The 26347-nt window shown below is 41.5% G+C and overlaps 1 protein-coding gene across 1 annotated transcript in view; it reads right to left on the bottom strand.

Moving 5' to 3' along the window:
* Positions 1-24225, bottom strand: part of sun2 (Sad1 and UNC84 domain containing 2) — a 43713-nt gene extending 19488 nt beyond the window's left edge. Inside the window, exons 1-9 of the mRNA XM_003221010.4 lie at positions 24031-24225; positions 17533-17700; positions 12646-12836; positions 9105-9245; positions 6969-7064; positions 6083-6176; positions 4096-4166; positions 1641-1762; positions 1071-1286 (exon numbers count right to left, since the gene is read on the bottom strand). Of these exons, the coding sequence (XP_003221058.1) occupies positions 1071-1286; positions 1641-1762; positions 4096-4166; positions 6083-6176; positions 6969-7064; positions 9105-9245; positions 12646-12836; positions 17533-17666 (1065 nt within the window). The 5' untranslated portion in view covers positions 17667-17700; positions 24031-24225. The remainder of the gene's footprint in view (positions 1-1070; positions 1287-1640; positions 1763-4095; positions 4167-6082; positions 6177-6968; positions 7065-9104; positions 9246-12645; positions 12837-17532; positions 17701-24030) is intronic.
* Between the last annotated feature and the right edge of the window lie 2122 nt (positions 24226-26347).

Raw genomic sequence — 26347 nt, 5'->3', positions numbered from 1 at the left:
CACAAAGAGAAGGGCAGGAGACATCGCAATCATGCAGGCAATGGAAAATTACAGTTTCTTGTTCTTACACAGGAGAGGAACAGCTAAAATTTATATCCATAACGGAAAGTGTTTCCAAATGCTAGGGAGTTGGGAGGAGGGTGATCTAGATAAAGATCAGCAATAGCCTGCAGTAAGGAAACAATACTAACATCCAATGCAGTTTTGTGGGGGAAACATATTTCCAAACAAAAGCATGTAATAAAAGTACAGAGAATACATATCTCAGTGAGATAGGAACTATCTGCTGCCATCTGAGGGAACAGGGACCACGATGGAGAAAATATTTTTACACAGAAGGCTTAAAGCCCTTCCTGTTTCAACTACCGGTAGGTTTATATGATATGAAAGTAAAATCTATATTTGCTCATTTGCATTGCAAATCTACCTTTTCTGGTTTCTCTTCTTGTAAAGAATGATGAGATGTAAAGCTGGTTTAAATCAGCAAGCGGTGGGCAAATTTCCAGCCCTCCTGATTGTCTCAACCACTTATGTTGAATTGCAACCCCTGTCATCCCTGGCTATTGCTGCTATTGGCTGGGGAAAGGTTACCTTAGATGTCAGATTCCTAGTCAAACACTCCCAATGGACACCACTGCCCTAGTAAAAGTAAAGGTTTCCCCTCACATTAAGTCTAGTCGTGTCTGACTCTGGGGGTTGGTGCTCATCTCCATTTCTAAGCTGAAGAGCCGGCATTGTCTATAGGCACCTCCTAGGTCATGTGGCCAGCATGACTGCATGGGGTGCCGTTACCTTCCTGCAGAAGCGGTACCTATTGATCTACTCACATTTGCATGTTTTCAAACTGCTAGGTTGGCAGAAGTTGGGGCTAATAGCGGGAGTGCTCCCTGGATTTGAACTGCCAACCTTTCGGTCAGCAAGTTCAGCAGCTCAGCAGTTTAACCCACTGCACCACTGGGGGCTCTACTGCCCTACAGAATTCTGAAATACCAGAATCAATTCCTTGCAGTCAGTCCACGTTGGTTCAGATTGGCAGCCCAAGACGCCCTCCCTATGAATGCCCTACCTACCTGGAGGTGAAGATGTGTCTCTGTGCGGAAATCCTCTCTCATGGCTGCCTCTCGCCGTTTCACAAGTCCATCCAAAAGTGCCAAGGTGTCTTCATGCGACAGAGAAGACCCTTCTGCTGATTTTCCTTTCTGGAGCTCCAGCAACGCTGCTGCAGCTTCCAGGGTCTCAAAGCGTCTCTCCAGGGCCTGGAGCCGAGACAATACCTGCTGCTGAGCCTTTCAGCCCAGAAAAAGAAGGAGAGAAATATTAATTACAAAAGGCAGCTCACAATAACAATTCAGTAGCCTCCAAAACTGAATGATGTAAAGTACTCTATATGGTGCTGCCCTTGAAGATGATTTAAATCTACAGCCATCTAAAAATGCAGAAGCTAACTAGCAAGAAGTGAATATACAACTCTTGCTCCCTATCAGTTGCACTGACCTCTTCATTGGTTCCAAATATGGTATGGCCCTCATATCCATGGGAGCAGTATATGTGGTTTCGTCTGACAAAATATGTCTTTTCTAGGCATCTAGATCTTTGCTTCTTATTTTTGCACTCCCAAGATAAAGTAAAACACAACATACCGCAGGGATAACTCCAGAGTCTCCCGCTTCATATTCCTTCTTGGTAACAGGAGAAGAGAACTTCATGGCTCCCCAAGAAAACACAGAAGACTGGAGCCCAAAAGGGTAAAAATACCACATGCCTAATATAATTAGAAGAAGATCATCAAGTTAACATCAGAGTATCCACCATAAGAGTTGAAGTACATTTTTCTTCAAATGCCACACATACAGCAAACCTTATAAAATTGGAGTTCAAAAGTAATCCATGCAATATCTTCATTCACGTGTAATATTTACGTTCCAGGGTTGTTATGTGTTTTCCGGGCTGTATGGCCATGTTCCAGAAGCATTATCTCCTGACGTTTCACCCACATCTATGGCAGGCATCCTCAGAGGTTGTGAGGCATCCTTAGGCCATACAGCCCGGAAAACACGCAACAACCCTGTGATTCTGGCCATGAAAGCCTTCGACAACACATTTTTGTTCCACTTAGCACATGGCTATATGTTAACAAGCGGACATACAGAAAAAGAAACTACACAAAGATACAATGGATATGTTTTCTCTTAAAAAAGTATTTATATTTCATTGTTTAAAACCAAGGATGGAACTTGTAAAAATCAAACCTTTGGGATGACAATGATAAACTTTGTAATAAACTTTATTTATACTCCACCACCATCTCTCCCAAGGGACTTGGGGCAGTTCACAAAAGCACTCAAGAGTGCCACACATGAAATAAATAATACATAAGCATAAAAACAATAGCAACATAAATTTCAACCGAAAGCAGAGCGAATGCACAAACATGACATGATAAAATTTAAATTTTATTAAACACAGTAGTACCTGTGGATAAAACTGAGTGTCTTCAATTAACAAGCTAAAGTACCGGAGTAAACAAACAGTCCTCGCATGCAGCCATTGAAGACTACTCAAGGTCAAAGGCCTATTTAAAAAGCCATGTTTTTTGGCTAGACCGAAAGGTTTGGAGGGTGGGGACTAACCTAATCTCTCTATAGCCAGGGTGCCACCACCAAGAAGGCTCTTTCTCATCCCTACCAATCAATCGTACCTGAGACAGTGTTGAGACCAAGAGAAGGGCCTACCCAGCAGATCTCAGAGCCCACGCCGGTTCATAGAAGGAAATGTGGTCCCGAAGACAGGTTGGACCTGAAGCGTATAGGGCTTTATAGATAATAGCCTGCACTTTGAATTGGGCCCGGAAACTTGTTGAAGCCAGTCGAGCTGCTTTAATAGAGGCAAGGTATACTCTATAGATATCCCTGGTTAGTAATCTAGCAGCTAACCTTTGCACTAACTGCAGTTTCCGAGCCTTCTTTAAAGGCAGCCCCACGTAGAGTGCCTTACAGTAGTCCATTCTGGATGTAACTAAGGCATGGACTACCATGGCCAAGTCACGCTTTTCAAGGTACAGTCGCAGATGGTGCACAAGTTTTAACTGTGCAAAGGCCCTCCCAGCCACCACCGACACCTGAGCTTCAAGCATCAGCGATGAACCCAGGAAGACCTCCAGACTGCAGACCTGTGTCCTTAGGAGGTATGAAACTCCATTGAGCACAGGTTGCCACCCTACCCCGATCGGCCCCACGAGACTGACCAGGTTGACCTCTGTCTTGTCTGGATCAAGCCTCAGTTTGCTGGCCCTCATCCAGTCCATCACAGCTGCCAGGTACTGGTCCAGAATCTGGGGAGCTTCCTTGGAATGGGGTTGAAAAGAGTAGTAGAGTTGTGTGTCATCTGCGTAGAGATGGCATTCAACTCCAAGACTCCGGATGACCTCTCCCAGCAGTTTCAGGTAGATGTTGAAAAGCATGGTTGAAAAATAGAATCTTGCGGGACCCGACAGGACAATGGCCAGGGATCCAAGTAGGTGTCCCCCAGCATCACCATCTGGGTATGATCCTCCAGGAAGGAGCGGAGCCACTGCCCCCCAAGACCCATTCCGGAGAGCCGACCCAGAAGGATACCATGGTTGATGGTATCAAAAGCTGCTGAGATGTCCAAGAGAACCCCGTCTAGTTCTCTATGGAGGTCATCCACCAAGGTGACCAAAGTGACAACTCACTGAATTTCCCAGTCAACTGCGGGAACTATAATCCACTCAAAATAATTTTTCAAGCTCTAGATAAGTCAGTACCCAACAATTCCTTTCAAACATATTTGTTTTATAAAGTGCAGCTGATGAGAACTGGCAATTAATTCAGACATTGTAGGTTAGACATTGTTAACTCTTCTACACTGTTTCTATTTTCTTGTGAAAAGTTTCTCATAAATAGCTTTTCACCTTCTTTAAACTCCACCCTCAGCCAAAAGAAAAGATGTCTGGAAACAGAATAAAGAGACTGGATGTGAGGTGCTGTACTACCCTCAGGGTGGTTTGGCAGAAAAAATGCAGTGTAAGACTATACACAGTATATAATGGCAACATAGGAAAAATACAAAACTCACCATAACCAAAAGCAGTCAGGAGCAACAGCAGGAGCAGCAAGAGAAACAGCTTCTTCAGGATTGGATAGCTCCTGGACACCAATAAAGCGGAAAGAGAGAATTAGCATTCATTTATTTCAGATCTTTTTCTTTTTACTGCAGTTCTCACAATCCCCAGGCGGCATGTTTTTTTAAAGAGTAATCTTTTGAACGTTGGTTTGCTTCCCTTTAGAGAAGGAGCCAAAATGAAACAAGATATTGCTCTTGTCTTTTTATCCTTTCTTCCACCTCACTTCTAGCACAGCGTTACACACTGTGGGAATGTCAAAATCCAATTCAAACTATTGAAAAGGGAATGGACATACATAGTACAAGGTCATTCTATGATATTACACTGCACTCAATGGGGGACTTAAAGAATGGGAGGAAATAATAAAACACATGTTAGATGCAATTAAAGCCTCAGTTGCCCTAGGCTGAAAGGGCCAAAAGAAATGGGATATAAAAACTTGGTATTAATATCTAGTTGACTACCTCCTCCAATTAGTAGTAGTGAAAGTAAGTTATTATAGGATGGGCCAAACCAGAAAGACTTGGGAGGCAAAATGGAAGGGTCTCATTTCCAGAATAAAGGAGAAAGGTAAGGAATTAAATAAGACTATCCTCATGATTGAACAATTATAATAAGCATAGCAAGATTAATAAACTGTTCCTGCAGGGATGGGGGAGGGAGAAGGAGGGGAAATGATGTAAAATGGGATACAGGAGGATGAAGAAAACAAAATGAGTACTTTTGAGAACCTTAGACCGGTGGTTATGTATAAGATCAGTAAGACTCTGAGTTACAGTCAATCTATTTGTATTGTGTTTAAACTATAGAATAGCTGCAGAAACCGGGGGGAAATGATTACAAGTTTGAGCATACTGAGGTATAAATATTCAATAGTGTTCCTGTACCTTTGCATTTTGTAAAGTGAACAATAATAAAATGAACATTTAAAAAACATTGCACTCAGTGCTTTGTCAACATATAAAAGAAAATTGCTGAAATTTTTACACTCAGGAAAGGTTTTAAAGCAGAAGGTTTTTCAAGAACAAGCCAAGAATGCTACATAGGATTAGGAATTAACAGCTTTTTTTACTTGTTTTAATAATTGTAATATTTAATTCTATCTTGATATCTATATATTGTAGGTTTTTTAATGCCAGTTTTTAAGGACGTAGGCAACTTCCCAGTCTTGAGAGAAGAGCAGGGTACAAATAATGACAACAACTACAACAACAATGAAAAGGGGTGTGAACTTGAGAGCATATTTGGATCTCATTAGGTAGCATATACTGATTTTGTAAATCAGTCTTTCCCTATTCTGGAACTCTTCAGATTTGCCCACCACATTTCCCATTATCCATGGCTAATGGTCACAGATTATGGGAATTTGCAGTTGAATACATCTGCAGGACATGATGGTCGGGAACTCTGGGTTAGCTAATAAAGGGCAAAATCTGGAATGAAAACAGGGCTATGGCAAAAGATAAAGACTGTGTATATAGATAAATGAAGAAACATACACGCATATAAAGAGACATGTTTGCACATGTATAGATAGACACAAGAATCTATCCAGATTGCAGAATACACCCCTCCCTTCAGATTAATCATCAGTTCCCACTGTTGTTGCTTCTTAAGATGGATGTGAAGACAGATCTCTTTCAACTGAACTTTTCAACTGTTTTGATTTTTTTTACTGATTTTGAAGGTTTTATAGTATTATTAGTGATGGAACTAATCATACTGAATAATATTTTAAAGTAAAAATGCAAGAAAAACATGCAATATAGTGAAAATAAATAAATACAGGGAGATAAGACACACACGGATGAATTGGTTGAATTTGGAAAAGTGCATTGACACTTTTCTCCACCTGCCTAATTATTGCTCCTGTGAATCAGTTCCATAATTACATCATGGGCCTCTCCTTAGACTTTCTAAATTCCTTTGCACACTGACCTTGTCAAGACGAAGACATCGAGGAGAGAGGCTGCAGTCGTGAGGCGGTACCACGTGGTCCCGATCCACCAGTATAACAACCCAAAGAACCGCCCTGTAAAGGCAAGAAGAAAGACAGGGACCATTTCAGTTTGGTTTTCTAGAGTTCAAACCCAGTTTCCTGTACCATCAGCATGCTAGAATGCCATTACCTTTTTGTTTTGTTTGCATATAATTTGAAGTATCCAATAAAAGACAAAATAATGAAAATGAAAGAAAAACAAAGGACTCCCCCAGGCAGAAAGCAGCCAGGCTTTGAAGCTGCAAGGCCATTTAATGCTAAGCAAGCGGGGGCAATTGCACCATTCACACTTGCTCAAACAGACAAGAGTTCTTTCTCCCATCCTGGACTTTCCACAGATATATAAACTCCATTCCCTAGTTTCCAACAGTCCTCACAACTTCTGAGGATGCCTTCCATAGATGTGGGCGAAAAGTCATGGGAGAATGCTTCTGGAACATGGCCATACAGCCCAGAAAACTCATAGCAACTTTGTAATCCTAACCTGTAGAATAAGTGGGGAATTCTCATATCAATATTTCAGTAGAATCCTGTTGCTAGGCAGCAAGCAAGCACCAGGGCTTCTCTAAACCAGGCCTCCCTATTATCCGAGCAGTTTGGTTATCCGAGATTGGGCCCGCCCCTTTATCTCGGATAAGCGGGACTCTACCTTCCCTTCAGTTAGCTCATGGTGTAACCTGCTGGAAGGTGCTAAAATGGGGCAATATAGTCCTCCTACATCCAGCTTGTTCCCACTCCTGTGATGAGGTCTTTAACATAGATATGCCCTTAGTTCACCAATATGTGTAAAGCAAAACGAAGTTGCTTTACTGATATCCCACTTACCTGGTGAGGTAACCACCATCCACAGGAAAGCGCCTACTTTGGAAACTGCTTTCTTGAATCCAGAGCCAGAAGTATACTGGTCGGAGTAAGTGTACCCTATTGGGAACAAAGTAAAGTTTATCAGCAAACAAGACATTCTCTCCCCCATATTGACTCCACAAGTTATTTATTTTGCAAGTCTTGTTTCCTTGCTGCTCAAAATGAAATAAAATGGCCAAGGAAACAAAGGGAACAAGCTGAGGAATTCATGAAACCTCTCTAACTTTTCTAGACATGGTTTTCTGTATATCTTATATAGTTGAGATTTTGGAAGAGGTTCCAAACTATTCCTTCCCAGTTAGGACTATGATAGTACTTTAGCTGAATTATTTAACAATACCAAAGTAATTTTTATCCCATAAGCTTTCTGCATTTCTTTGATCCTTCTTTTGCAAAATATGGAGCACCCAATACACTCATTTTCCAGTGGTTTCTCCATATTCAAACTAGAGATCAACTGAATACAACCTGCTAAGCCAACCCCTGTTGACTTCCCCACTTTTTCTTTTCTTGGCTATGCAACCACCATGACAATGATGTTTATTAACATCTCATCAAGATTAGTTAGCCTTCTTCTGTCAACATCCAGAGGCCTAAAGGATCTACAGCTAAAGCTGAATACTCAGTTGTAGGCCTTTTACTGTGTTCCAAATATAGCAAGTTCTCGGAACAGTTCCATCTGAATTAAACCAAACACAGCTATGAGGGTAGCCACCTACTGAATACTGTCTATACACAATATATCCAGTATTCTCAGATCAGCTCTACAACTGTTGTTGATAAAGTAAATGTAAAGGTTTCTCCTTGACATTAAGTCTAGTCATGTCTAACTCTGGGGGTTGGTGCTCATCTTCATTTCTAAGCAGAAGAGCCGGCATTGTCCGTAGATGCCTCCTAGGTCATGTGGCCGGCATGATGGCATGGAGCACTGTTATCTTCCTGCCGAAGTGGTACCTATTGATCTATTCACATTTGCATGTTTTTTTCAAACTACCAGGTTGGCAGAAGCTGGGGCTAACAACAAGAGCTCACCCTGTCCTGTGTATTCGAACTGATCTTCTGGTCAGCAAGTTCTGCAGCTTAGCGGTTTAATCCGTTGCACCACTGCGGCCCCTTGTTGTTGGTACTCAGATTTTTTTTAATTGAATGATATAAAATACAGTAGTCTCTCTTATCCAACATAAACAGGCCGGCAGAACATTGGATAAGCGAAAATGTTGAATAATAAGGAGGGATTAAGGAAAAGCCTATTAAACATCAAATTACATTATGATTTTACAAATTAAAAACCAAACCATCATTTTCTATAAACAAACTGATAGAAAAAGCGGTTCAATACATGGTAACATTATGTAGTAATTACTGTATTTACGAATTTAGCACCAAAACAGTGCAATGTATTGAAAACGCTGACTGCAAAAACATTGACTACTAAAAGGCAGACTGCGTTGGATAATACAGAACGTTGGATAAGTGAAGGTTGGATAAGTGAGACTCTACTGTACGAGTGTGTGACTAAAACGTTAACAAAAATGAAACAAGGAGATCAGTCTTCCTGAAGTATGATTTATGCTGCAAATAAAGGACTTGCTGAGGCCACAGTTTACATGTTAAGGCTGCCTGGCGCCAAAGACACCTCCTGCTGTTGACAGAAATATTACTTTCTGACTACATTGCCTACCAGGCCCCCAGGCAGCACAACAAGTGACTATAGCAGCTGTAAGATTCTGGGCGTTTCAATCCAAAAGAACCTTCCACAGTACTGAACAGAACTGTGTGCAAACCAAGTCTTAGGGCATATCTGTACTGTAGAATGAATACTATTTCGTATGACTTTAACCACCGTGGAATGCTATGGAATCATGGGAGTTGTAATCTTACAAGGTCTTTAGCTTTCTCTGCCAGAGGGTGCTGGTGCCTTACCAAACTACACTTCCCAGGATTCCAAAGCACTGAGTCATGGCAATTCAAGGGGTGTTGAACTGCATTAATTTTGGAATGTAGATGTACCCCAAAAGTGATTCCTTCCATTCAAAGTGCAGCAACCATAAGTCTCATCAATGTTGTTCCTGTCTTAGGCAAAGAAGACATCCATACCTGCATAGTCATCCTCAGAAGAATAACCAGACGATGATGCATAGGTGTCATATATCTTTCTTTCTGATAGCCCATTGATTTTTTTACTGGTTTCGATGCCTCCAGCACCGGCTCTTCTTCTTCTCATAGAGAGATCCTCACCTGACCAGGAAATACAATTCCATGTTAGAAAAGCTGAGAAATTCTGGAACATCGGCCCTCAACAGTGTTCAAAAGCAATTCAAAACATGGGTCTAAAGAAGCATGAGCTCTCTCAATATAGCTCCTATATTGCTAGTTGGCATCATGTCACTTCTTCCATTCCTTCATGGGGCAAAGGTGGGGCTGTTTGCAGCAATTCCTTGGATCTGAACCAGGACTCAGCCAAAGAACTGTTTCCAAAAACTGAGGCTTGCTGGAGTTGGTCCTATGATTTAAAGCAGGGGTCCTCAAACTTTTTAAGTGGAGGGCGATTCACAGTCCCTCAGACTACTGGCGGGCCGGACTATGATAAAATAGTCCAAAATTAGGATTGGTGTTGTTGTGTGCCTTCAAGTCATTTCAGACTTAGGTCAACCCTAAGGTCAGAAAGAGTTGGAAATGACTGAATGAATAAACAACAACAAAGTCCAAAGTTTAGGACAGAGGCCAGGTAAATGACCTTGGAGGGCCACATCTGGCCCATGGGCCTTAGTTTGGTGACCCCTGATCTAGACAATCTCATAAGACCATAGGTAAGGAAAGGGACCTTCAAAAGGCCATCTACATGATCTCATCAGGCGATCAGAAGACCATAGATAAGGAAAGGGGCCCTCAAAGGCCATCTAGACAACCTCATAAAACCATAGGTAAGGAAAGGGACCTCCAAAGACCATCTAGATGGTCTCATAAGAACATTGGAAAGGAAAGGGACCCTCAAAGGCTATCTAGATTATCTCATCAAGTCATCAGAAGACCATAGATAAGGAAAGGGACCTCAAGGACCATCTAGATGGTTTCATAAGACCATAGGTAAGGAAAGAGACCTCCAAAGATCATCTAGATGATCTCATAAAACTATAAGTAAGCAAAGAAACCTCCAAAGACCATCTAGATGGTCTCATAAGAACATCAGTAAGGAAAGGAACCCTCAAAGACCATCTAGATCAGGGGTCCCCAAACTTTTTAAACTGGGGGCCAGTTCACGATCCTTCGGACCGTTGGAGGGCCGGACTATAGTTGGCCACTGAGCAATAATAATAATAACAACAACAACAATAAAAAAGAGTTGAAAGAGACCCTTTGGGCCATTGAGTCCATTCCCCTTCTGTCTTTGTGCACCGAAAGCACAAGCAAAGCACCCCTGACAGATGGCCACCCAGCCTCAATGTCAATAATAATAATAATAATAATAATAATAATAATAATAATAATAATAAAGAGGGTTGGAAGAGATCCCTTTGAGTCCAACCCCCTTCTGCCTTTGTGCACCAAAAGCACAAGCAAAGCACCCCTGACAGATGGCCATCCAGCCTCAATGTTAATAATAATAATAAGGGTTGTAAGAGAAGAAGAGACCCCTTGGGTCATTTAGCCCAACCCCCTTCTGCCCTTGTGCCGTGGGGGCCGGATAGATGGCTTCGATGGGCCGCATCTGGCCCCCGGGCCTTAGTTTGGGGACCCCTGATCTAGATGATCTCATCAGGTCATCAGAAGACCATAGATAAGGAAAGGGACCTCAAAGACCATCTAGATGGTTTCATAAGACCATATGTAAGGAAAGGGACCCTCAAAGGCCATCTAGATGGTCTCATAGGACCATGGGTAAGGAAAGTGACCTCCAAAAGCCATCTAGATGGTTTCATAAGGCTCTAGATAAGCAAAGAGATCTTCAAAGACCATTAGACGATCTCATAAGGCCATAAGTAAGCAAAGAGACTTAGACTTAGGTCAACCCTAAGTCTAAAGTTTAGGACGGGGCCAGGTAAATGACCTTGGAGGGCCGCATCTGGCCCACAGGCCTTAGTTTGGGGACCCCTGATTTAAAGGATAACTATCTCCCGATTTAGCGTAAAATCTTATCTATAATGCAAAAGTATAATTTCACTCATGCACTATGGCAGTATGACTCTCAAAATTAAGAAGAAAGTAAAAGGGAAAGGAAAATATTGTTCTGATATGTCTTGTTATTTTTTAAAAAAAACATTCAAGAGTGGAACCAAAGTATTTAAGTAGTGTCAGGAATTACTACAAAATAATTTGGGGTAAAAGAAATGTTAATTAGATACCTTAAAAACTGTAATAACCGCAGCAACAAATATTGGTGGAGTCCTCAGTTTCATTCAAAGAAGCTACATTAGTAAAGGTAAAGGTTTCCCCTGACGTTAAGTCCAGTCGTTTCCGACTCTGGGGGCTGGTGCTCATCAGAATTTCTAAGCCAAAGAGCCGGCGTTGTCCATAGACACCTCCAAGGTCATGTGGCCGACACGACTGCTGTTACCTTCCTGCCGGAGCAGTATCTATTGATCTACTCACATTTGCATGTTTTCGAACTGCTAGGTTGGCAGAAGCTGAACTAACAGTAGGAGCTCACCCCACTCCCTGGATTCAAACCATCGACCTTTAGGTCAGCAAGTTCAGCAACTCAGCAGTTTAACCCACTGTGCCACCGGGGATTCCTAAACAAATCTACACATAGTCAAATTTGCAAAAATCAAATTCACAAAAGTGGAGGGCTGATTGCAATTCCTTTAATCTCTAAAAAAGGGAAACCCTTCCCAACTGTCTACAGCAATAAAATCTGAACCCAATGAAACAGAAAATCTAAATTCAAAAGAAAAACAGATAAACAAACCAGACAGATATGAAAAGTGGGGAAACACTTGAAATGTTATTGATATTACTACTACCATTTTGCTGATTTTACTGTGCATTTTAATTCTTTCATTGTCTTAGTAGCCTTAAACAGAATAGGCTACTACAACACATTTATTACTCTGTCATTCTGCAGATAGAATATTGTAAAGTGCAACCCCTGTAAGGATATATTCCTGACTGGATGAATGGATCATGGTTATGAAACCTTGACTATAATATATAATACAATGTGTTATTTATAATCCACCCTATCTCCCTGAAGGGACTCATAACTGAACACCATTAAATTACCTGACTTCCAGTTCAAGCAGACCACTGAGCTGTGTTGGAGATTAAGTTTTGGGGAAACATCATAAAATTGCCTGGAGGATGTAACAAATTTCTGGAGAGACCATTCTTACCCAGGCACAGGTAAATAAAGCCACAGATATGGGTTCCACAGTTACAGGGACCTTGCTGTATTATTCTAACATGATTTCCCACTATGTGGAAAGCAGATATAATACCAAAGTTGTTGCATGAATTGCACAGTTAGAAAGCATTTGGAATGACTTTGCAGATTCTCTAGGAGTTGAGAACCTGCAGTACTCTGGGCGTTGGGCTTTATCTCCAATCAGCCAGTGCTGGTTTGGCTAATGGTCAGGAACGATGGAAGCTATAGTTCTATACCACCTCGGAAGACAAGTTCAGAGGAGGAAACACTCACTCCAATATGAGCTGTTGTCCATTGGGTCATCCAGGGAAGTGCTGCCTCTAATCGAAAGTCCTCTGCCATCATTCAGGTAAGACTCAGTGACCACAGACTCGTAAAAGGAGGTGTGTGTCGCAGGACTGGTTCCCAGGCTGGGGGCTGGAGAGGGACGCTTCACGCTGCCAGATTTTTTTCTCAGGCTCCGGCTGTAGCAGCAGAAACAGGGAAGAATCAACGTATTTGTGAGATAATATATGTGGGAGAAGCAAAATATATAAATATGTAGAAAAACGTGGTCTACTGGGTAACAGATCACCGATATATCTTTTGGACAAAATATCGATACCCACATATCCAGGAGATGAACTGAATTGAAGAATGAAAAGGAGGGAGAAGAACAATGTGTGCTATTTAATGTATTTAATCAGATGGGAGGTCATTACAAGTGACTGCTTTTGGGGCAGAGGGACATGTCCAGCTTATTCTGTTGTAACAAAAACAATCAAAGGGCTTGTGGCGCCTGAAAACCTAACAAGTTTTATTTGGTGTATGCCTCCCATTTATAGCCAATTCAGTTTCTAAAGAGGAACAAATTGCTCTCTTCTGCTATACAAGGTGTAGGCAGTGTAGTCAAGTGTGTTAAACTTGAACCAGAAAGACTTAGGTTCAAATTTTTGCATGGCGATCAAGCTTATAAAACCATCCCAAGCCAGTCATGGACATTCAAGATAAACCACTTAACAAAGGTGTTGCGATGATACTGTCATAGTATTGAGAAGGAGAGGCTGAGAGGGGAAAGAGGGTTTGACAAATTAACAGATAGAGAAGGCCTAGTTGGAATTATGGCTGCGGTTTCTGAGAAGAGAGCAGGTTAATACTGATAGAAATGTGTGTTACTAGAGGTTTTTATTAAATTGGAGCCCCCAGTGGCACAGTGAGTTAAACCGCTGAGCTGCTGAACTTGCTGACCGGAAGGTCAGCAGTTCAAATCCAGGGAGCAGGATGAACTCCCACTGTTAGCTCCAGCTTCTGCCAACCTAGCAGTTCAAAAACATGCACATGTGAGTAAATCAATAGGTACCACTTTGGCGGGAAGGTAATGGCACTCCATGCAGTCATGCCGGCCATATGACCTTAGTGGCGCTTATAGACAATGCTGGCTCTTCGGCTTAGAAATGGAAATGAGCACTAACCCCCAGAGTTGGACATGACTAGACTTAATGTCAGGGGAAAACCTTTATCTTTACTTATTAAACTGCTCTTTGGTTGTTGGTTTGTTTTTGTTTTTTTACTATTGCCCAAATTGTTCATTAAAGGAGTCTCATCAATCCTAAAACCCTAAAGTATACACTTGGACATGTTTGGAGCTACCTTTCAGGCTCTAACGTAGGAAAACCAAGGGAGGAATTAGTGAAGAGGGGAATTAGAGGGGGAATACAGTGAATGACAGAAGCTCAGGGATAAATACTTATTGAATAATTGAAAAGGGACATACAGCCACAAACTCCCTAAAGCAGTGCTGCTAAAAACTGTGGGCTATGGCCAGTCCATGAGTCATCAGCTGCCAGACTGTGATGAGTTTCCCAGAAGAAAAACAAACAGTTGTAACAAATGCATGTAAGCATTGCACTGGTACTCTGGAAAAAATACCATACAGTATTGCTTTTTTCCACATCAATTAGTCCTAGGAGCCCTGGCCTGGATGCTTGGGGCAAAAGCACCGGGGATGGCCCTCAAAGGCCCTGGGGTGGCATATGCACCCTATGTGGCTCATGACTGTTTTTAGAAATTCAAGAAGGACCTGAAGCTACAGTGGATAATATTTACTCTGGTAAATTAAATACTTTCTGTCTTGTCACACATATTCCTCAAATCATATCTGGAATTTCAGAAAACAGCCAATGAAGCAAAACTGGTGGGTATAACATCACAGGAGGAGACTCACAGAGGAGAACTGTTTTTCATACAGAATTTGGAAAAATGTTGCTGGAAATAACTCTTTTGCTGCAGAGATTTGACAGAGTCCTTCTCCTCCTCCCACTGCTCTGAAAATAGGACAAGCAGTTCTTTTTGCCTGGTCTAGGGAAAATACGGGCAGGGTGATAACATCTTTTCCAGCAGATCTTCAGTTAAGTGACGAGGTTGCAGAGAACACAGAATATGCTCTGTCCTCTCTTTCTCCACCTCCGTTTCCTGCCTGCTTTGTCTGCAGCAGCTGTGGTTTTCTTGTCTGAGCGGAGCGCTGAGCAGGTGCCCATGGTGGGGCAGGAAGGAAGGAAGGAAGGAAGGAAGGAAGACGACTGCAGCGTGACTGTGGCACAGCTTTATAGTGCAACCTGGAGGTGCGCTACTCTACAAACCACATCATCCTTAAACAGCAGCTGTAGTCATGTTGCCTGGGGATTATGCAAGTTGCACTCTGATACATCAAAGAACGGCAGCTTGGGGAACTTTCGTGCAATGCATTTTTTAAAAGTCCCAGAAAGTTCTAAGATAACTGGTTTAAAGGATATTAATCATTTTAGAAATAACACATCCAATAAAACAGAACTATCAGCTTCTTATTGGAGCTCCGGTGGCAAAGTGCGTTAAAGCACTGAGCTGGAGACCAAAAGGTCCCAGGTTCAATCCCCGGGAGCGGCGTGAGCGGCCGCTGTTAGCTCCAGCTCCTGTCAACCTAGCAGTTCGAAAACATGCCAATGTGAGTAGATCAATAGGTACCGCTCCGGCGGGAAGGTAACGGCACTCCATGCTGTCATGCTGGCCACATGATCTTGGAGGTGTCTACGGACAACACCGGCTCTTTGGCTTAGAAATGGAGATGAGCACCAACCCCCAGAGTCAGACATGACTGGACTTAACATCAGGGGAAACCTTTACCTTTTATCAGCTTCTTAGCTCAAACTTCAAGTAGGAGTTTTGCTCTATGCAGGATAGTTACCCTCACTTAGTTCCTCCTATGGAACTGGGGAAATTACTTTTGCAACAACTCTCCTTCCATTCTGTTCCAATTCAAATAATATGTTATACAAGGGTGCGGTTGTCTCACTACTTGAGGGATATTACTGAGGCCCATAGAAAGAGGGAGGGATATCACATGAAAGAGATTGACTATAATACATAACTAACGGGCAGCCAAGTTTTCTAAAATAAGCACACACAGTGCCAGTCTGAACTGGCACTGCTACAGCTAAACTCCCATGGCTAGCTTTTCTCTCTCTCCCTGATACGCTTCCAGCATTACAGCCATGGGAGCTAAAAAAGGGAAATATGCCAAAGAAGGATTCCCCCTCTCTACACAAGAAGGAAATGAAATTAAGGGGGAAACGGCTGGGAAAAGAGAGGTTATCCATCCCCTATTAGAACAGAACAATCCTGATTCAAAGTGGTCCTTGTAGCAAGAAAGGCTAAACTACCTAATGCATATTTAGCATAGTTCTAAAGTTTAGCTGGGAGGAGCAAATCTGTTAAATCTCCCTTTTTTTCCTTCACATTTGAAGTTTGCATATTTTGATACATTCTGATCACATGTAAGCGGAAATTAATTTCTAACATGTTTTAGTTATCTGATGCAACAGAATTTGGAAATAATATTTGAAACAGCATACATGTCACAGTCTTCTACTGCCCTCCACCCTCATTAAAGGCTAGAGCTCTGAGCCATATAGCTTTAATAATATTGCAGATAACATGAAGCAGAATACAATGATTGTTAAAGCAACTACAGGGTGACCATCTGTTCTCCAGAACCCCAGAATCTAAAATAGTCCAAAATCAAAAATTATTCAGATGGATGGCTAAGATAGTGACACCTTTCCTTTCAGATGGTTCACCAACTTTGTTTCAGGTGCTAAATATTGGAAATACTGAATAAAATTACCTTTAGATCCTGTGTATAAAGTATATATGAAACATAAATTAATTTTGTTTTTAGAATTGGATCCCATCTCCATTATACTTCATTGCATATGTATATGCAAATACAGGTAGTATTCCAAAATCTGCAAAAAAAATCCCTGAAACCCAAGATACTTCTGATCCCAATAATTTCAGATAACAGATAGTAAAGGTAAAGGTTTCCCCATGACATTAAAGTTGTGTCCGATTCTGGGGGTTGGTGTTCATCTCCATTTCTAAGTCGAAGTGCCGACGTTGTCTGTAGACGTCTCCAAGGTCATGTGGACGGCATGACTGCAAGGAGTGCTGTTACCTTCCCGCCAGAGCAGTACCTATCGATCTACTCACATTTGCATATTTTCTAACTGCTGGGTTGGCAGAAGCCAAGGCTAATAGTGGGAGCTCACCCCACACCCTGGATTCGAACTGCCAACCTTTCGATCAGCAAGTTCAGCAACTCAGTGGTTTAACCTGTTATGCCACCAGGGGCTCCAGATAACAGATACTTTAAAAAACCAAACAATACTGGTTAAGTATCTGTATTGCTTGGTTTTTTAACTATTGTATTAATAAGATCTTAGGTGTACTTTGTTTTCCTTTGTGGTGAACTGCCTTTTGTTCTTTGCCAGGAGAAAGGCAAAATATGAACAGTTTCCACCCCTAAAAATTCAGAAGCACTCCCAGTTGAAAAACAGTCATATTTTGTATTCTGAGTTTACTGTTTACATGGGGTTTAAATTTTTAAAATCCACATTGATTTTTAAAATAGTTATTGGACTGTGTGGGTGAGTTCAGATCTTACATACAAGCCCCTTTTAGCAGGGTCTGAGAAATGTTTACAAATAAATCTCAACAGAAAACAGCGGTTTATGGCAGTCATCCCGTAAATCGTCATTTTGAAACCAACAATGACAAATTGTTGGGGTGTTTATCACAAAGAAATTGAACACTTTGGAGAAACATAGGGGTTCTCCATTGGGTCCCCCCCCCTCTGTTCTCACGTACCTATTGGAAATGTCTTTAAATAATGACTGTTGTCCACCCAGTAGTGAGCTCCCTCCACTACTGCTGCTGTTGCCGTCGTCTTCACTTTGGTAATAGCGAACAGTCCCACCAAGGCGTTGGCTTCGTCGGGACATTATCAAAGTAGATATCAATCCTTTGTCAAGATACCTGTGGAATAGACAGAGAGGATACCATGAGAATTGCAAATTCCATGATGACTTTGTTGTCTGTGCTCCTGTTCAGAAGATGTCGCCTCACTTTCTGTCCCTGTGGACATTGGATTTTGAAAAATTTGACTTGTTGCAGAAACAAGGATTGGTGATAAAGCTTCAGGTGAGACACATTTTCCGCATAGTAACTCTTCCAGGAGTGAATTTCTCTTCCTAGAGGTAGATTTTTATCACTTTCTATTGTCTCACTCCCATTCTTAACAATGAGTTGTTTGTAAATTGAATGTATGTAACTCGGGTACTGCCTGAATTCCTGCTGGATCAAGCCAAAGGTATATCTATTCAAACATGTCATGGCCATCACTCAGATGTATCTGGGAGCCCTAGAGAATGATCAAAACCTCCAAGTAAGAATAGCCAGTGGCTAGAATGGCTAGTGGTTCTGAGAGCCGCAGTGCAAACACATAACTTTTCCAAGCTTCTGTGCCATCTCTCTAGTTTGCTGAACATCAAGTCTGATGGAGACTGTTGGAGAACTGCAAAGTTCTCTGTTTGAAGTACTGGTCATGACTTGTAACGCTTATATGACTCAGGCCTAGCCTGTCATCATTTTATGTGAGCTTGCCCAAAGCCCAAAATCTTCTAGGGAGGTTCCCAAAGGCATGTCTGGTGAAAACTCAGGAAAGGACCTTTTCAGTGGTCACTCCCAGGCTTTGGCACTCCCTTCTACGAAAGCTAGGGTGGCGTCATCCTTGGTGTCCCTCTGTTAGCAAATCAAAAGCTTTCTATTCTGATGGGGTTTTCTTAAATTGGCTACAAGCGATTTTAATAGTTATAGGGGTCACAATAGCGCAACAGGTTAAACAGCTAGCTGCAGGAAATCTGCTGACTGGAGAGTTGGCAGTTCGAAGCTGCGAGTCAGGGTGAGCTCCCAACTATCAGCCCTAGCTTCTGCCAACCTAGCCTTGGCGGGAAGGTAGAAGTGCGCCCCAAGCAGACATGCCAACAAACTCTGATTGGAGATGTCTAAAGACAACCAACTCCTTGGCATGGAAAATGGAAGAAACAGCACCTCCCCATGGCTGGAATTGAATATTGCCTCCAGACGCCAGAGATGAAAGGGAAAGGCGTTTACCTTTGTCTGTGTATTGTATGTAGTTGTAAAAGACACTGAATGTTTGTCTTATATCTGTTTAACTGTAATCCGCTCTGAGTCCCTCCAGGGAGATAAAGCAGAATATAAATAAAGTGTATTATTATTATTGCTGTTTTGTTTACTTTTTGGGTTTAAAATTTAATTCTAATAAATTTCTGAACAGGTTTTACTTGTATATTTGTATTTGTATTAATCTGCGTTTCATTTCTACAAAATTCCTTGAGTCCTCATTTTGACGGAAAGGGAAGTTACAAATGTTATGACATTTTATTTGGTCTTAATAAATTTTATTGAACTGCTGATTCAGGATTCTTTTTATGAGCCAATAACATTTCTTTTGTAGACAACAAAAACAGACACTCCCAGCCTTTAAAGCAAGGTTAGGAATCATGCAGCACTCCCAAGTGTTTTTGAACTGTAATTCTCAGGATCCATCAGTTTTGGCAATGTTGTCTATAATAATAATAATAATAATAATAATAATAATAATAATAATAATAATAATAATTTTATTTTTATACCCCGCCCCATCTCCCCGAGGGGGACTTGGGGCGGCTTACATGGGGCCAGGGCCAGGCAACAAACAATATAAAACTTAACAGTAGAAAACAAATCAAAAACAGATAAAATCACCTATACCAATAAACAATAAAACACACTTTGGTAAAACCTGGGTTGGCTCCTAAAAGAGGAGTGGGCCAGAAAAGTGCAAATAATGTACAGTGCAAATTAGATATGCTGGGATTCACAGTCCAACAGATATCAAGCAGGCCACATAATTTTCATTGCTGGTCTCATGTATTAACAGCCAAAGTCTCGTAACTTTAGAACACTTGTCCCTTCCAAGAACTCGTCTTTTAAGTCTTCCTTTAGGCCAGACATGACTCCGTTTAAGCAAGGTTTAATTCACTTGCGGCTATTACAAAATTTTGGGAATTAGTGTTATGCTTTGGAACTAGGGTTACTGTTAACAACAGCAACACACTCTTGCAGCATTACTATATCTTGAATTCACTGAGCAGGTAAATGAGGCTGAATGATGCTGACCCAGCTAATAGTTAGAGTGAGGTACCTGCCTCAAACAGAAGATTTTAGGTGTTACGAAAAGAGAGCATATCGTTAGCTACGGTATTTATTTTTTATTATTGTATCTATACTGCCAGGAAAGTGCTGAAGTGTGTGTGTGGATTTCAGCCTCCTGTGCCAAAAATACTTGAGTATTGCTTACTTTGGGTGAATAGGAGAATGGAGATGTCATTTTCTGTTTTGCATCAGGCAGCAAAAACATCTCAGGTTCCCCCAGCGACTAATTTAAAAGAGTAGAAAGCAGCAAGAGAAATAAGCCAACTAATTCCTCATCGGAATTACAGCATAATCCCTTGTGCATGGATTTGATATTAACTTACCCACACTCCAAAAGATATTCCCCTCTCTAATATTTTGTGGGTCTCTCTAGGTCTTCCAGGACAATTCTATGAATGCTTCCAGTCAAAATGTAGGGTTTACTATTATCAAGTTTCAGGTTTTCACAGGATATTAGATATGGGGAGTAATAGTGTATTCCTTTTCTCCAAAGTGGTGGAATGAGACTGAAGTGATCCAACACAGAGAAGGTAGTAGACGCAAGTCCCTTGCTTCCAAAGGCGTGTCATCTACACTGACCATTTAATGCAGTTTCAAACTGATGTTGAAGGAAGCGGTTTCGCTGTACTGATGATTGCATAGGAAATCCTGGAACCAGTTTGATGCCTGGATAGTGATCACACAAACCACAGAGTACTGATGTTCATGAAGGGTTTTCTTTTGTGAACTTTGGTGGGAGTTTGTTACCTAGTGACCACAGTTTGAAGCTAGCTTCTAAGTGCATTAAATCATCAGTTGTAGATGGAGACTAAGTAAACAAAGGGACCTAGCTTGGCAGGTGGCATTACAGTCCGACGGCCATAACTTTTGCTACATTCAAGCGCATTTCCCATGCGTCTCTGTCCGACTGGCTTTAGCACGTGAGCTCAGCCTCTAACCAGGAGACAGACAAATCACATACTCCCTACAGAGCATCATGAGCCAAATGCGTATCTAAAACTTGGCAGACTGGCAAAGCTCTTGGACAAGGCAGGAACATGTGACCCAGCCAAGGCAAGGCCAGTCTGGAGCAAAAGAAAGCTCATCCCGCCTTGGAGGTACCCACTGTATTTATACATCTCCAGATGCCTTCACGGATTGGCTTGCCAAGACACAAAACAGCCCAAACAGCAGAAACCTGGCCTGCCCGGCTGTGGCATAATCTCCAACCCCTTATACGGCTCTAAAGTCTGCGTTGCTGCTCCAGTCACAACAAGAGAGAGAAAAGTCAGCTGGCTGTGCTCTGGCAACTGCTTTTGAAACTTCACGCCTCAATTAATAAACCAGTTGGGTCTCTATCGTGCCACGGCCTGTGTCTCTCCTCCTACTATGTGGCTATTCTCCATAGAATACGTCCCCGATCTTCTTGGGAAAACATATATTGCATTTCTTCAATTTTAAGGTGTGCTTTTTTGTCTGTATAAATATCTCTAAAAATGGGGAACATCTTGGAATCTTGGGTGCTTTTATGTATGTATGTGTATGTGTATGCAATACACACATACATATTCTGTTGGTGGTACTGCAATGAATATCCATCTTACAATTGATGATGTCTTAAAAAAATACCATACTAGGCTCTAGTGTGCTCTTAACTCTACGCAAGGCTGCATCCACACTGTAGAATTAATGTAGTTCAACACCACTATAACTGTCATGGCTCAATGCTATCGAATTGTGGGAGCAGTAGTGATGACTGCCAAAGTGTGTTAATGCCTCACTAAATTACAAATCCCATCATCCCATGGCATTGAGTCATGATAATTAAAGTAGCATCAAACTGCATTAATTCGACAGTGCAGATGCACACTGAGGGTACTGAGGATTCCATCCTTTGCTGCAAAATCTCCATCCCTTTCCACATCGTGGGGAATCCCATCCCTGACTTGCACATCTTGCAAACATGTCCCATTCCCATAATTTGACACCAGTCTACAAGAGACTCCTCCTCTCTTTCCAAAACCTGCAGCAAGCAGAGGAATTAACAGCAAATCCCCAAGTACAAAGGCATCTGTTCAGTGCTGTTAGAAAACTAGTACGTTAATCCCGGGGGCAACTCGCTCGAAATCAAGATTGCTACTCCAGGGATCTGCCTTGGCCTCCTTTTGGAACAGAAGGAGAGAAAGAAGTAGTGCAATTGAAAGAGACCTCTGTTTAGTTACTTCCTGCGCATCTTTCAAAGCCCTTCTTGCTTCCCTTCCTTCCTTCCGCCAGGGCCCTTCAAAGTATAGAAAATTCAACAGAAAAAAAACTCTGCTTAGGTTTTCATAAAGGCAAAGCCCACTCTGACACTCATTTATTTCCAAGCCCAGCGTGAAGACACAATTGGCTCAATGTATAAAAGGTCAGAAGGAGGGTGGCGACAGGAATGTGCTATGAATCAAGACATTTCCAGTTTGAATTGTGACATGTGCTCCGGAGGCTGTTTTCAAACAGACCTTTCAAACAAAACTCTAAAATCAGGACAGTAAATAAAGAACAACACTCAGAAGAATTCCAGACATGAATCAATTAGGGTCAGCTAACACCTCCCAACAAAGGGTCTCCCCAGGCAGGAATCAGCCAGGCTTTGAAGCTGTAAGGCTATTCAATGCTAAGCAAGGCGGCCAATTGCAACATTCACACTTGTCTCAAGCAGACAAGTCTTTCTCCTGCCCTGGACCTTCCACAGATATATAAACCCCACTTGCCTAGTTTCCAACAGACCTCACAACCTCTGAGGATGCCTGCCATCGATGTGGGTGAAACATCAGGAGAGAATGCTTCTGGAACATGGCCATAAAGCCCGGATCTTTCTCTCTTTCAGCTTGCCTTAAAGGGGTGCATCTACACTCTTCTAATAATGCAGTTTGGCACTACTTTAATTGCCATGTGATTGTGGGAGTTGTAGTTTTAAAAGGTCTTTAGCTTTGCCTACCAAAGTGTTTGTGCCTCACCAAACTACAGGACTCCATAGCACCGAACCAAGGCAATTAAAGTGATGCCAAACTGCATTAATTCCACAGTATAGATGCAAACTAGGCAAGTGAGGTTTATATATCTGTGAAATGTCCAGGGTGGGAGAAAGAACTCTTGTCTGCTTGATTCAAGTGTGAATGTAGGAATTGGCAAGCTTGATTAGCATTGAATAGCCTGGCAGCTTCACAGCCTGGGGGAATCCTTTGTTGGGAGGTGTTAACTGGCCCTGATTGCTTCCTGTCTGGAATTCTCCTGTTTTCTGAGTCTTGTTCTTTATTTACTGTTCTGATTTTAGAGTTTTAAAAATACTGGTAGCCTGATTTTGTTCATTTTCATGGTTTCTTCCTTTCTGTTGAAATTGTCCACATGCTTGCGGACAAGAAACAATCAGGGCCAGTTAACACCTCCCAACAAAGGATTTCCCCAGGCAGGAAACAGCCAGGCTTTTCAATGCTAGATTAATTGCAACATTTACACCTGCCTCCAACAGACAAAAGAGTTTTTCTCTCTCACCCTGGACCTTCCACAGATATATAAACCTCCCTTGCCTAGTTTCCAATATACTGTACCAATATTTCACAACCTCCGAGAATGCCTGCCACAGATGTGGGGGAAACGTCAGGAGAGAATGCTTCTGGAACGTGGCCATACAGCCCGGAAAACTCACAGCAACCCAATAATAATAATAATAATAATAATAATAATAATAATAATAATAATAAGAAGGAACTCTTTGATCAAAGAGAGGAAAGAAAAAGCAGCTGATAAATAGAGAAAATAGGTAAAAGGCAACTTAAGTCCTTCCCATGTAAAGAGGAGAAGCTTCGCTGTTGGGGATGATGGGAGCTGCAGTCCAAAGCATCCTATAGAAAGGATTTGGCTGGGGAAAAATAATGTATTAGGAGGGAATAAACATGTTCAGACAACACAAAGCGGAGCAGAAGGGGAAATAAAAGAAACTAAGCCACCCAATTCCCCCTTTTCTTTGTTTCTTATCCCTGCCAGGCGCGCACAAACTTTTACTCGCCCCAAAGCTAACAATAATTACAATAATAAACAAGGAGGGGGGAGTAAGGGAAAGAATATCCTTACCAAAACAACAATAATAATGATATGCAGGTAGTGCCTTTCTTTCCAAAGAATGGCAGATCAGTTGGATGGTGCGGACAAAGCTCGTGGTCCTCCTAATTGAGTCAATTAATTAATCCGCCAAAGCCGCTGCTGCCGCTTTAAGTCCTCCAAAGGCACAAATGGCCTTGGCGCCTGTCAATCCCCACCAACAGGGGCCGCGCCTGACCCACACTGTCAATCACCGCCGAAGCGCCGCGCTAATTGGCTGGTTCGAACAAAAAAAATATAACTAGCGCCGCCCCGCCTATTCGCCTGTTCTTTTTCAGCGTTGCGTAAGAAGCCGCGGGTTCAGTTGCGGCAGGGTTTGGCTCCGCCCATTGTCCCGCCCACCTGGCCGGCCTTGAAGTTTGATTCTTCGTACATAGAGGGAGAGCGGGACAGCGCCCCCATTCTTCACTCAGGCGAGTATGGGAACTGCAGGCGGTTTTGCATCTTCCCAGGGATTTCTTTTTTTTTTTTTTGTTATTGTTCTATAAAAGGGGTGAAGAATAAAAGCCAGCACTGGAATTTGCATTTCTCGGCCTTTAAAAATACATAAACGGTTTATAAAAATAAAATATAATATTATTATTATTGTATATTATATATTACATGTAATGTTACTAATACTTTTGTAGTAGAGTGGTATAGTGCAATATATATAATACTAATATTGTGCTATGCTAAAATTATATATATATATATATATATATATACACACACACATAGAATAATGATAATAATATTATAATGTAATGCAATATAATACTAATGAATAATATATAATAATATGATTGTATATTATATATTACATGCAATATTACTAATAATTTTGCAGTATAGTGGTATAGTACAATATACAGTAGAGTCTCACTTATCCAACATAAACGGGCCGGCAGAATGTTGGATAAGCGAATATGTTGGATAATAAGGAGAGATTAAGGAAAAGCCTATTAAACATCAAATTAGGTTATGATTTTACAAATTAAGCACCAAAACATCATGTTATACAACAAATTTGACAGAGAAAGTAGTTCAATACGCAGTAATGCTATGTAGTAATTACTGTATTTATGAATTTACCACCAAAATATCACGATGTATTGAAAACATTGACTACAAAAATGTGTTGGATAATCCAGAACATTGGATAAGCGAGTATTGGATAAGTGAGACTCTACTGTAGTAATATATATAATGCTAATATTGTGCTATGCTAATATAATATATACATAGAGTAGTAATAATAATATTATTTTAATGTAATACAATATAATACTAGTGAATAATATATAATAATATGATGATTGTATATTATATATTACCTGCAATATTACTAATAATTTTGCAGTATAGCGGGGACATGAGAGAAGACTCGCACAAGGATGGTAAAAACATCAAACATCTGGGCATCCCCTGGGAAACGTCCGTGCAGACAGCCAATTCTCTCACACCAGAAGCGACTTGCAGTTTCTCAAAAAAAAATTGTTCCTACCAAACTGGAACTTTTGGGGGGTATGGACCTTCAAACCTCTTGCTCTTCCCCATATCAGATCTTTCTTTCCCTGGTTTGCCCTTGGCACAAAATGGAATCTCCTGCTTTAGAGTCCTTGTTCCTTCTCTGTCTCAAGGCCTTGATTGGGTGTTTTGCAATTTTGTGGGAAAGTGGAGATGAAATCTACAGAAGATAGTGCCAGCCTTGCTTCATTTGGAACAACAAGGAGAGAAAAAATACATACGGGAATGGAGCCAAAGAGGCTATTATTAACATAATGAATTGTTAACATTTTATTTTGCTTCCCTTGGGGAACTCTTTTGCCTTTAATATCTCTGTGGCAAGCAAAAATAGGATTCTTTGCCTGGCGTGCTAGATTTTTTGGAGGGGAAGATGATGGTTGTGGTGTCATATACCACTTAAGATGATGGATGCTATAAGGGAGGATCTACACTGTAGAATAAGCTTAAGCGGCTGAGGGGGAAAAGGAAGGGTCCTGAGGCTGTTAGGAATGGTGGGAGTCGAAGTCCAAAACACCTGGACAGCCCAAATTTGCCCATGCCTGGTGTCGATGCAGAGTTCAAACCACTGCAGGTTCAGAATCCCAAATTATAACCAATAGTCTCCACTAGGTTAGATAGATTTATATAGCACATTAAAACAACCCAGTAATGTTTCCATACAGAGAGAGTGCTCCTAAGCACATGCTGGGGAGTTAACACAGTCTAAGAATAACAAGAGCAAGAATTTTAAAAAGCTCTTCTGTCCCCAGCTACACTTTTCTGTTGACATGAAACGATGGGG

Source organism: Anolis carolinensis, chromosome 5 (genome assembly GCF_035594765.1).
Source record: "Anolis carolinensis isolate JA03-04 chromosome 5, rAnoCar3.1.pri, whole genome shotgun sequence".
Taxonomy (NCBI): domain Eukaryota; kingdom Metazoa; phylum Chordata; class Lepidosauria; order Squamata; family Dactyloidae; genus Anolis; species Anolis carolinensis.
This window is presented reverse-complemented; position numbering and strand designations above follow the sequence as displayed.